Source organism: Anguilla rostrata, chromosome 15 (assembly GCF_018555375.3).
Source record: "Anguilla rostrata isolate EN2019 chromosome 15, ASM1855537v3, whole genome shotgun sequence".
Taxonomy (NCBI): Eukaryota; Metazoa; Chordata; class Actinopteri; order Anguilliformes; family Anguillidae; genus Anguilla; species Anguilla rostrata.
Genome location: NC_057947.1, coordinates 4625116 through 4636895, shown reverse-complemented (window position 1 = coordinate 4636895; position 11780 = coordinate 4625116). Strand labels below are relative to the sequence as shown.

At 41.5% G+C, this 11780-nt stretch overlaps 1 protein-coding gene across 2 annotated transcripts; it reads left to right on the top strand.

Annotated features, from left to right (window-relative positions):
* Positions 1 to 2463: 2463 nt before the first annotated feature.
* On the top strand, positions 2464 to 7906 carry rdh1 (retinol dehydrogenase 1). Of its 2 annotated transcripts, none has more exons than XM_064311022.1 (6): positions 2464 to 3323; positions 4154 to 4192; positions 4374 to 4704; positions 4850 to 5108; positions 5386 to 5549; positions 6482 to 7906. In XM_064311022.1, exons 1-6 carry the CDS (start codon positions 3321 to 3323, stop codon positions 6718 to 6720), a joined length of 1035 nt encoding a protein of 344 aa, XP_064167092.1. In that variant the 5' UTR covers positions 2464 to 3320; the 3' UTR covers positions 6721 to 7906. The 2 variants fall into 2 exon arrangements, with proteins under 2 accessions (XP_064167092.1, XP_064167093.1); XM_064311023.1 differs by lacking the exon at positions 6482 to 7906 and adding an exon at positions 6306 to 6474.
* The last annotated feature ends 3874 nt before the right edge of the window (positions 7907 to 11780 follow it).

Sequence of the window (11780 nt, the reverse complement as noted above, 5' to 3'; positions counted from 1 at the left end):
TATGCTGTAATTGGAATGCAGTTCCAGAGGACAAATATGCAATGCAATCGAGATCCATGATTTATTGCCTTCAGTGTTAGATTCTATCTATGGGTGACCCTCATGCCTACCATGTCTGGTCGTTTGGGGGGGGGGGGGGGATGTTTGGAAGGTTTTTTTTTTAAGTAAAAGGGATTTTACTCAGAACAATATGCAAAACAGACTATATGCATAACAGAACTGGTAAGCGTTGGTAAGCGTTTTTTTCCCCCCTACTGTTTGGAATCAGTTTGTTTGCTACTGTTTTTCTGCACTTTTTGGTTCTTAATTTGGCATTAACACGTACCTGGGCAATCAGCAATCAGAACAGCAGTAACCTCTACCAGCGCAGACTGATGACCCACCACTTCAGACTGCACAATGGCTCCCCTGACCCTCTTTAGCTGTTGTTTCCTTTTTTCTGTTCACTTTAGGGATAGTATTGTTATAGGTATAGCTATCTAGTGAGTTTTACTTTTGATTAAAGTACTGATTTTTGTTTGAATAACTGTTTGAAAGCCCTTGCCTTCCATCCCCTGTCAGTGCATTGTGAATCATGCGTGATTCTTCTCTGGCATTTGTTACAGTTTAATGAGTGTAAAAGCATCACAGTCCTTTTGTGGATTCCCCGGAATTTGTAACAGAAAATGATACGTATTTGTCAACACCACAATGCAGGGCAAAGCTGCATTGTGGTGTTCCGTGGACTTTTATTTCTAATGAAGTCTATTTCTTTATTAGACCCTTATTTCTTAATGACAGTCAAAAATTCTTCACTTATTTTCTCTGTTGTTTGATAAGAACCTTCTTTCTGAGTTCTGACTCTTATCAGTAAGGCCAACGCAGGGTTAAATCATTTTCCTATTGGTTTCAACAAAATAAATGATCATTTAATGTAAAAAAAAAACTTAAAAAAATAAAAATTTTGTAAGGATGAATAGAAAAATAATCACACAGGTTGCTTCTGCTAGATTTTGGTTATTTTAAGCAAATATGAGACTGGTATCGCATTAAATTATGTTATGAATTGGCTTCTTGGAAAGAACACTGTGAGCTTGTGTGCCAGAAAGCAAGCCAGTGGGTATTAAGAGGAGGGTATGTGGTGAAATATGCAGCAGTTTTACTTTATCCTACTGTTTAATTTGTCCTTACCTTACATATTGTAAAAATATCTAGCTAAGTACATGCCGTTCTTGCAGGTATTGCCTCATACAACACTGTGAAAATTGTGCCATGTTTTTAACACTGTTTAAAAAGTAATTGTAACCCAAGCTGTAAATCTGCATGGATGCAGTTGCATACTGTAGTTTCTCATTGTTTTAGCAGTACATATGTGTTTCTGTATACACATGTTTCATTATTAAGCCCCATGGGGACGTTCTGTTTTTACCTTTGGTACCTTATGTGCAAATAAAACAGCATCACATCTGAACTGAGTCCAGAATTTAGCAATAATCTGGAAGATGACATTTAGTATTGTTGTTGTAGTAGATAAATTCAAAGTTCTGTGCATGAGAAATAAAAAATAAAAGCAGCATTATTTTAGAGTTAATTTTATTTTGAATTAGGATCATGTTTATTTGAAAAGCAGAGATTCATAGTTAATTAAAGTCTGTTTGACATTGTACGGCAACAGTAAAAAAAAGGCCAACAGAAAACTAGGACATACAGCAACTTCGCCAACAGCTGAAAACAATGAATTCCAAAATGTTGACACCTGGCTTTTGAAATGTATCCTTTTCTGGAAAGTGAAAAGTTCAAAAGACAAATTAAATGGTAATGAGCCCATGTTGCATTGTGTTAAACACCTGTTTCTGTGGATGCTGGGTGGCTCATTCAGGTAAGGCACCACACTGTGCCATGGCCTTGAATCGAATCCGGACTGTGCCAATGCTGGCTGTGGCCTGCAGTCCCATGGGGCGACTGTGTCACCCAGGGAACAGGAGGTTTCAGGCAGTTAGGGGTCCACATGTCTTTGCTCTCTAGTGGCCCCTGCCGGTCAATTAGATGCCCATGGACTGCATGCCATGGACTGTTAGGAACTGAAAAAAAAGTTTTATGAGACAGCTTTCTGCTACAATGGGGCATTTTGCATATTTAGTGTCTTAAAATGTCCTTGTCACATTAGCATGATACAAATAAACTGTCTGCAGTAGATGTCTGCTTCCCACTATATTCACTGCTTAAGAAGGATAGAAATATAATATACAAGGAGCGACAAGCTGGATCTCATGGTTTCTTAACCCTTTATCTCTCCCTGTGTCTTGCTAATTTTCGGTTTGGTGATATTTCACACAGCAATCAGACTAACATAATTTTATAATTGTGAGCTGACTAAACAGTCCTTTTTAGTCAGTGTACTGGGGCGTTGTCTTATGTAAGGTTCCAAAGGTAGAAAGTCTCATAATGAATGACAGAGGAAAGGTTTATCTCTCGGTTTCCTGCCCCGACCTTTGATGTTGTGCTGGTACTTTGGCCAAAGCAGCAGTGCTACGTGGCTGTTATGGCAAAACAAACCGGGGTTCAGACTGAGGCCTGGAACAGGAGCTATACCATCTCTACCGCGGAACTGGGGTTCAGACTGAGTGCTGGAACAGGAGCTACACCATCTCCACCACGGCACTGGGGGTCAGTCTGAGGCCTGGAACAGGAGCTACACCATCTCTACCACGGCACTGGGGATCAGACTGAGTGCTGGAACAGGAGCTACACCGTCTCCACCACGGCACTGGGGGTCAGACTGAGGCCTGGAACAGGAGCTACACCATCTCTACCACGGCACTGAGGTTCAGTCTGAGGCCTGGAACAGGAGCTACACCATCTCTGCCACGGCACTGAGGTTCAGTCTGAGGCCTGGAACAGGAGCTACACCATCTCTGCCACGGCACTGGGGTTCAGACTGAGTGCTGGAACAGGAGCTACACCATCTCCACCACAGCATTGGGGATCAGTCTGAGTGCTGGAACAGGAGCTACAGGAACTCTACCACTACACTGGAGAACATACTGTGACCTGGAACGGGAGCTACAGGAACTCCACCACTACACTGGAGAACATACTGTGACCTGGAACGGGAGCTACAGGAACTCCACCAATACACTGGAGAACATACTGTCACTGGGAACGGGAGCTACAGGAACTCGACCACTACACTGGAGAACATACTGTGACCGGGAAAGGGAGCTAAAGCATTAAGCATCTCCGCCACTACACTGGAGAACATACTGAGACCTGGAACAGGAGCTACACCATCTCCTCCGCTTTCTACAAAGCAAGTGGGGGGATCTTTTTACCAGGCAGCAATGGTAATGTAGGTTTACCTCACACATTTTACATGAAATGGTGAAATGGAGACAGCACAGTGTAATCTGAGGTGTGAGAAAGAACATGCTAAAGAATGTATTATTAATCGTGCTGCAATTGAGCTGCATTTAGGATGTAAAGAATGTGTGATACAAACACATTTAGTGGGAACTTTAAAGAATATTTGGTGTACTTTGTGTCAATAACTTTGTAAAAACTTGTTTTCATTGGCTAGAATCTTTTATTTCCAGCACTGAATTGAGATCCTAGGAGAGCAAAACAGACTTTATTGACAAATGGCACTGAGTTTATCAGCTTTATTTTGGTCTGATTTAATTGTTTATGCCCTTAAAGAGACTATTAAGCGCTTGAGTGACCAGGTGCATCAAACAAATTTATTATATCATTGCCTCTGGCTAGTGTCCTAATGCCTGTGATGTATAGCAGCCCCGTACATGAGGTGATTATCTGAGATGATCTGAGACTATTATTATGTGAGAAGACACAAGTAATCAACAACATTCTCAAAGAGAAATGTATCGCTGTTTATCTGAGGAAACCCTGGGAAGTCATGTTCCCTTCAGATTAAATCGTGGAAGTGTGTTTTCGTTGTGTAAATATGCACACATTTGCACTGCTGGCTTTAAACCAATGGCTGCGGTCACACAGCTTGGATGTAAGTAGGGCAGTTCAGTCTAGTTCAGACATACAGTAGAAAGTACTGGAAAAGTACCACCATCTTTGCATGGGTGGGAAACTTTGCATTTTTTCCCTACTGACAGACTTGTTATATGTTCAGTACATAACTTGCCATTAACTTTACTTTGCCCAGGTCTCGGATATGGAGAATATCCCATATGGTGTTATTCAGGTGAGATTTGATAAAATTAAATACAAGTACTATGTTGCATTTCAGAAGTGTTAATATTATATCACAAACATCATTACAAAGGAGAAATAAATAGTTTTTGTGAATTTTATTGAGCCACTACAAATCTATACATTAGGACATATAATGATTCTGACTCTCATATTCTTTATTTCTTTTCCAGATAGTCTTATCAAATCTTTTCTCAAGCTTCCTGGCTGCTGTAGCAGTTGCTGCTGCTGCTGTTTGGTGTGTCAGAGACTCTCTGAAGGTCTCTGCCATAGCTCAGAAATGGGTTTTAGTGACAGGATGCGACAGTGGCTTTGGACACGCCTTGGCTCAACAGCTTGACCAGCGAGGTTTCCATGTTATAGCCGCCTGTTTGACAGAGAAAGGTTCTTCACAGTTGAAGAATGTCACATCCTCCAGGCTAAAAACAGTCCTGCTGAATGTTACAGATAGCACCAGCATAGAAAACACCGTGGAGTTTGTACACGCAGAGGTCGGGGAACAAGGTAAGCCATCCTCAGACGTGAGCTCTAGGAAAGAGATGCTTAGCTGTACTTCAATAGCATCTAACTCTCAACTTGGAAATCATACATTTCCATTGGTACCTACTGCCATTAAAGTGGAATGTCTTATTTCCCTGGTTTGTTCCAGGTCTGTGGGGTTTGGTAAACAATGCTGGACGGTCCACTCCCATTGGCCCATCAGAATGGATGCAGTTGGAGGACTTTAAGAAAGTTCTAGATGTGAACCTGATCGGGGTGATTGAAGTCACCCTCAGGCTCCTCCCCCTTGTGAAGAAGGCCCAGGGCAGGGTGGTTAATGTGGCCAGTATCATGGGGAGGCTGGCATTAACTGGAGGAGGTTACTGCCTGTCCAAGTCGGGGGTTGAGGCCTTCTCCGACAGCCTGAGGTAGAGTGACGGCTTCCTTTGCACACCCGATTAACAGTATGTCTGTTTTCTACTTGCCCTTAAAGAGACATCAGCACTGTCAAAATCACATGGGAATTCCTCCCGATGAGCTCTGCTTATTAATGAATGCTAACAATTAGACTGTCTTGGCTTATATAAGTAACTCCTGTAAATCAAGTAAATCAAATCCATTTGATTAAAAACATAATTTTTACATCAGTAAGGATTCCGTATTGGCTGCATCGCGGTGAGTGGGTTGGTCATTCCCTGTGTTCAGGAGGAACATGAAGCCCTTTGGAGTGAAAGTCAGCATTATTGAGCCCGGCTTCTTTAAGACTGGAGTTACCAGCTTGGACCTCATAGAAACAGACCTACAGAGGCTATGGAACCAGCTCCCCGCAGAAGTGAGGAACTCGTACGGAGCAGCATATCTGGAGAAATGTGAGTAAATGGTGTCCCACTACCAATTTGTGGGAATCCAACCAAAATGATTCCTGGTTATTCATAGATGCAGATGTTGTAACATCAGATGCAGCGACCCAGATACGAGAGTACCCCAGTCCGTCTTCAGTATATGCTTTGGCTAAGCCCCGAGTTTGCAATAATCAGCACTTTCGTCTTTTAATTGCTCACAGATGAACTGCCATAATGAAACCATTTTGCTCGTGTTTGACGTTGCGCCAACAGGTTTACAGTTACGTAAGTTACACCTGGATTCTCTGAGTCTGGAGGCTCAGAGATATGTCCACTCTAGAGAGATTGCGATGTTAAATTATAATATGTTAAATTATTTAGTTCTGGCTGAGCTCCAACCTTGGCTTTTGGTAGATGTCCTCGGCATATAGCATGTCCCATAATGGATAGAGAAAGGGTCTTCTACCTGCGAGGTCATTGGTTTAGTGAAATTGTAGTTGTGCCCAGTAGATGTTTTTTTTTTTTAAGTATTGCAGATCAAAATTGCATAATCTTTCTTATTTTCACTCTGGACAACGATCATAACATCTTGTCACCCACTGAAAAACCAAAGGAAAATCATACCAAGTTGGAGTCACCAAATTGGAGATTAAGAGAATCTGAACCAACTTGGATGCAGATTTAAAATTTGGGGACAGAATGGGCCATGGCAACCATTGGAGTTTCATGCTTGTTTCAGTGTTTAGGTTTGTTCCTCTAAGAGATTAATATGCTTCATATCAGCTGAGGATGGCCAGGTCTGTTTGGTGCAGTGAAGTCCTACCTTCAGAAGAAGCACAATTGGAATATTCAGAGAAGGACACCGCGAGTGCTCATGTGGTACAGGTAGGACACTGATGGTTTATGTGGTCAGATACGGTGTGACTGCGGTTCACCAGGAAGGGCTCCCTGTCTCGCAGATCTGGAAGCCCAGAGATTCTCCATGAACATCCTGTGCAGTGCAGACATCTCCAAGGTGACCGGGTGCATGGAGCATGCTCTGTCTGCGCGACATCCCCGCACCCGCTACAGTCCAGGATGGGATGCCAAACTCATCTGGATCCCTCTGTCCTACCTCCCTTCATTCCTGTCCGACTTTGCCATCAATGCCCTCCTTCCAGTTCCCGAAGACAATCGGCAATCTGCTTCCTGTACCTGAGGCAAGGGCATCATTTACAACCCCCCCACCCCCACCAGAACAGGTCAAATAACAATTTCATAATGTGATTAGATTATACTTACTGATGAGTAAGGTTGGGTCTTTCAGTGATGGCAGAGTTAAGCGGTTAAATGCACCAGCCTTTCTATGTGTTTCACTCATAGGCTGTTCCTAACAGCAGGCAACTGTCCGTAGATTTTTTTTAAAACTTCAAGCACTTGTTACTGTTGCTACAATTGCATGTGTCATTTCATTCATTTCCCACTACTGCCCATGAAATATATTAATTAATTTAATAAATGAATGTTTAAAAAAAACACGATTTCTTCAGCTTTTTTGTGAGTTTCAAGAACTTTTCCATGACTGTTCTGTGACTTCAGCCAATATTTTCTGTGACAAACACCCAGCCTGTCGTATTTTCCCTAAAAAAAACTCACCAGAAATGATCTTTTCACAGCTGTTCTTTAAAAAAAAAAATTCCAGGGGGGCATGCCAACGGACCCCACTAGGGGCTTGCAGTTCTCGGGGTCCATGCATTTCAACCCCCCCTATATTCAAACTAAAGTTATGCCCTTGACCTGAGGATAACCAGGTCCTGTGCCAAAACCATGGTGATGTTACAAAGACATTACTCATGACATTTAATATTACTGCATTTGCCATGTAAATTTTTCCATGCATTCAAAATGTTATCGTCCAACCAACTTGTTTCCTGTAAAGGTGGAATTATTTTGTGTTATACTGTGTAAAGTTCTCAGTAAACCAAGGTGGTTTCCAGCTGGACTTACAAAAGTTAAGTTACACAATCAGTTGAATTTTTTGATAAAATGCAGTTGTTCTTTTGGGTACACAATGAAAAACACCTAGCTCATTTGAAGCCAGATTTTGTGATTTTGTAAGTGCAAAGTCCGTAGGCAAAGTGAGCGTTCCTCGTTAGCAGGACACACAGCATTTGCCTTTTAAGCCACTAGTTCCCAAATGTGGTTCTGGGGACCCTATTTGTATTCTGGTTTTTGTTACAGGCAATTTCTTAATCACTTAAGGATGTTGAAAAAGTGTTTAAGTTCTATAATCTTTGTTTCTAAAAAATGATGTGAACACATGGCAAATTTGACTTGTTGCCACTGGTTCACCACTTAACTGTTCATTTTACCAGAGACACATGCATTAAACTAAAAAAAAACAGTTAATATAAGTGTGGACTTTTCTTTTTTGAAGGAATACATTCCATACATCAAGTAATTTGTTTCCCACCACCATGCAGAAAAAGTGTTTACCAAAATATTTCCAAAATTTAATAAATAAATCAAAGATTTACACACAGTAACCTGAATGAAATGCTGCTGGATTTGGTTTATACCTCCGGAGTAGTTGAGTCCGATTCAAATCCTGACACCTAAGTTGAATTCCTTTGGTCTTCCTTTTAAGATCATTCAATTTTTCTTCATTTGCTCCACCTTGTCAATCAACACCTTACATTACGTGCATCTGAATTCTGTATCTGACATCTTTCCACTGTAGGTCATTCTCTAAACGTAATTTTCACAAGTTAGTATTGTCCCGTGTCAGAAAACCTGACAGGTTTTTGAAGGCAGAGCAGATTTAAGCTCACTTGCTTAAAATGGAATGATAAATGGGATGGAATGATAAATGGAATCATGGCCTCTCTCCTGTGCAGGCAAGCACTCTAAAAATAGATTTTTTTGTCCAAGTCCTCCTGCTGAACATTTTCGTCATTCGGCATTGTCAGCTCATCACCTCCAAAGGCCTGCCAACTAAAATATTAGCATTTCTGAAATATTGCAATAAATAGGCCGTAGAAATTTATTTTGTTTCAATTGTGACACTGTCAGCTGTCATGTGTTCTCTTATGCTTCATAGTGCCAGAGTCAAAGCCATAGCCATACACAGGGTCACTGTACTGTTGTATCATTAGAAACCAGGATCTGTACTTTATTCAATCATGGCAGAGCACAGTTTTCACATTTCGGCCTGTTACACCTTAACATTTAAAAGAAATGCATGGAAATATTTTTTTCCATCTTCACCAACACAATACATTCAACACATGATGCAAAAATGTTGTATCAACATTTTTATTTTTTTTTACAAAAATTAAAGAGATTTAGATTTCTCATTATTCACCCTCCTGGTCAGTCAGTATACAGGCTTTTGATGGTATTTACAGCTCAGAGCTTTCCCAGGAATGTCTTTCTGAGCCTTGCACATGTAGATTGTGAAATTTTTGCCCATTCCTCCATGCAAATTTGCTCCTCTCTGCCAAGTTAGACAGAGTGTCGGTGGACAGCAATTTTGAGGTCACACCAAAGATTTCAGTGCGACTTAAGTCTTGGAACTTGTGCATTCTGGTCATTCCAGAATACTGACCCTTTTGTTGTAACGCCATTCCTTTGTGGTTTTAACCTTGTGCTTTGGGTCATTGTCCTGTTGGAACACGAATCTCCGCCCTAAACGCAGACCTCTTGCAGAACCAAACAAGCTTTCCTCAAAGACGGCAAGGCAACGAGCTTCTCAGGCTGTCCTGCGGAAACGCAACCCGACAGTACAATGCTGCCACCACCATGCTTGCTGGCAGGTACAGTATGCTGTTACCTGGGAGACGGACTGTATTTGGTTTGGATCAAACATAGTGACTTTGCATTCAGGCCACAAAAGTTCTCATCAAACCACACAACTTCTTCCAGAAAGTGCCTGTCTGCATGGCTTCAGTCTCCACTGTGAATGAATGTAAGTATGTTAACTTAATTTTGGTCTTTCTCAGAAGTGGTTTCTGTCTGCCCACTCTCCCAAAGAAGCCAGAACTGTAAAATGATTTGTTTTGGAAAGTTTCTCTCATTTCAGACATTGAGCTGTGTAGCTCTGTCATTGTCATAGCTGGCCTCTCGCTGACTTCTCTGACCATTGCCCTTCTTGTCCTGGTTGCTCAGTTTGGTAGAATAAACTGATCGTTACTCATGGTGCTCCTCTGAAGGTCCATGGCTTTGAAAATATTTTCATAACCGCCTCCAGCTTTTTGCCTCCTAAGAACTTGAAGTCCACTGGCGGTTTCTTGGTCTTGATGCCTGTAACTGATCATCAGATCAAGACTACTGCTGTGTGCCAGAGAATCACCCTTCCTATCATAAAGCAAAAGAAGAAAAAACTATGCTAAAACTATGCAGACTTCTTCCTCAGCAGTCGTTCATAAATTGTCCACCCTGTGGGGTCTGAGGATGCCGACTCTGATTGCGCAATGGCAAGTTGAAGCACTGAAAGGGACTTGGTTTCGGTTATACTTATGTAAGATCTGACAAAAATGGAGATTAGTAATAGTTAAGTGTTTTGGTGTTTTAAACTCTTTTTAAGAAGACCAAATATGGAGGGAATTCAGCTCACGTCATTAAATTCCTTTAACAAAATGGAAAGGTACTTCTGTTTTTAATAATGGAGAAGATGGTTTTAGGTAATAATTAAGTCCAGACAGTAGTGAATTCTCCACCTACAGGCAAAATATTACTTCCAAGTGACAAGGCCAGATGTACAACCCTGACCTCTGCTTTAAACTGGAGCCACCTAAAGAAAATTTACATTCCATACTGACAGGCCTCAATAACCATTACCGACATGGAAATTAAGACATGAGTTGATATCTTCAGTTTAACTGCACAGATTGAGAATTCAAACTTAAAATCCAAAATGCAGTAACGACCCTGTGTTACTGAGTGGGCACACTGGGCCCTGACCCTCCGAACTGGCTTGTGTTCTGCTGTTTCTTCAGAGAGGTAATAAAACCTTCCAGGATACCAGACACCATAACATGCTAGATTTATGTGCATAGATAAGGGGCTCACCATGTCTTTTAATTACCTCAGGAATTCCTGTGGATTTTTGGGGAACGGGGAGAGAAAAACAGGCAATGGAGCTTACAGTCACGTCAACCGGAGGAAGCCATTTTGTAACAATGTGGCATTGTACAGACAATATACAAAACAATGTGTATCTAAACGCATATTCTTCCCTGCGACGCTTCAACGACTGCTGACTGGGGGGAGGGTACTGTAGGTGGGGTTGAGCATTTTATTTATTCTACAGTAATAAAATTGAACACTGGTGTATTTGAAATCAGTATTGATAAGCCTCGTTAACATATGTACTGCAATCTGGACAACTGGCACAATTTGGGTTGTTAACACTGTTAGGCAAGTCAGATCTAGTCGCAATTTAAGGTATGGCAGCTCTGAATATAGCCCAGTCTACTATTTAACCTGTAGGCCTACATTTGTCAAAATATTAAACAATTGAAATTATTATGTCAAAAGTTTAAAAAGTTATAATCCCAATTTATATTGAAAAATTCATTGATTGGTTAGTTGAGCTGTAAAGTGATAGAACCAACCAACAGGACTGTGGCAGAGCTCGGTTAGTGAGACGGAATGAGGGAAATCTGAGGGTCACACCAACTGATTATGGAGGCGCGCACACACACCTGGATTGCATTATGAATCAGTGTCCGGGACTTAAAAGTGTGATTCTTTCCACAGTCGGCGTCTGAGACCAGGGAATCCCCACAGAGAGATAGACCATGGTGGCACTGATAATGGGGTGAGTATGATGTCACTGATAATGGGGTGAGTATGATGTCACTGATAATGGGGTGAGTATGATGTCACTGATAATGGGGTGAGTATAATGTCACTGATAATGGGGTGAGTATGATGTCACTGATAAAGCCGGGAGTATGATGCCACTTATAATGGGGTGAGGATGATGTCAATGATAACGGGGTCAGTATGATGTCACTGATAGCAGGGTGAGTATGATGTCACTGATAATGGGGTGAGTATGATATCACTGATAATCGGGTGAGTATAATGTCACTGATAATGGGGTGAGTATGATGTCACTGATAATGGGGTGAGTATGATGTCACTGATAACGGGGTGAGTATGATGTCACTGATAATGGGGTGAGTATGATGTCACTGATAATGGAGTGAGTATGATGTCACTGATAATGCGGGGAGTATGATGTCACTGATAATGGGGTGAGTATGATGCCAC

What these genes read in the sequence shown, in the direction of transcription:
- rdh1 (XM_064311022.1), top strand. An exon ending in TCCCATATGGTGTTATTCAG is followed by an intron (nt 4,193 to 4,373) that starts GTGAGATTTGAT and finishes TTTCTTTTCCAG; the next exon opens with ATAGTCTTATCAAATCTTTT. An exon ending in CGCAGAGGTCGGGGAACAAG is followed by an intron (nt 4,705 to 4,849) that starts GTAAGCCATCCT and finishes GGTTTGTTCCAG; the next exon opens with GTCTGTGGGGTTTGGTAAAC.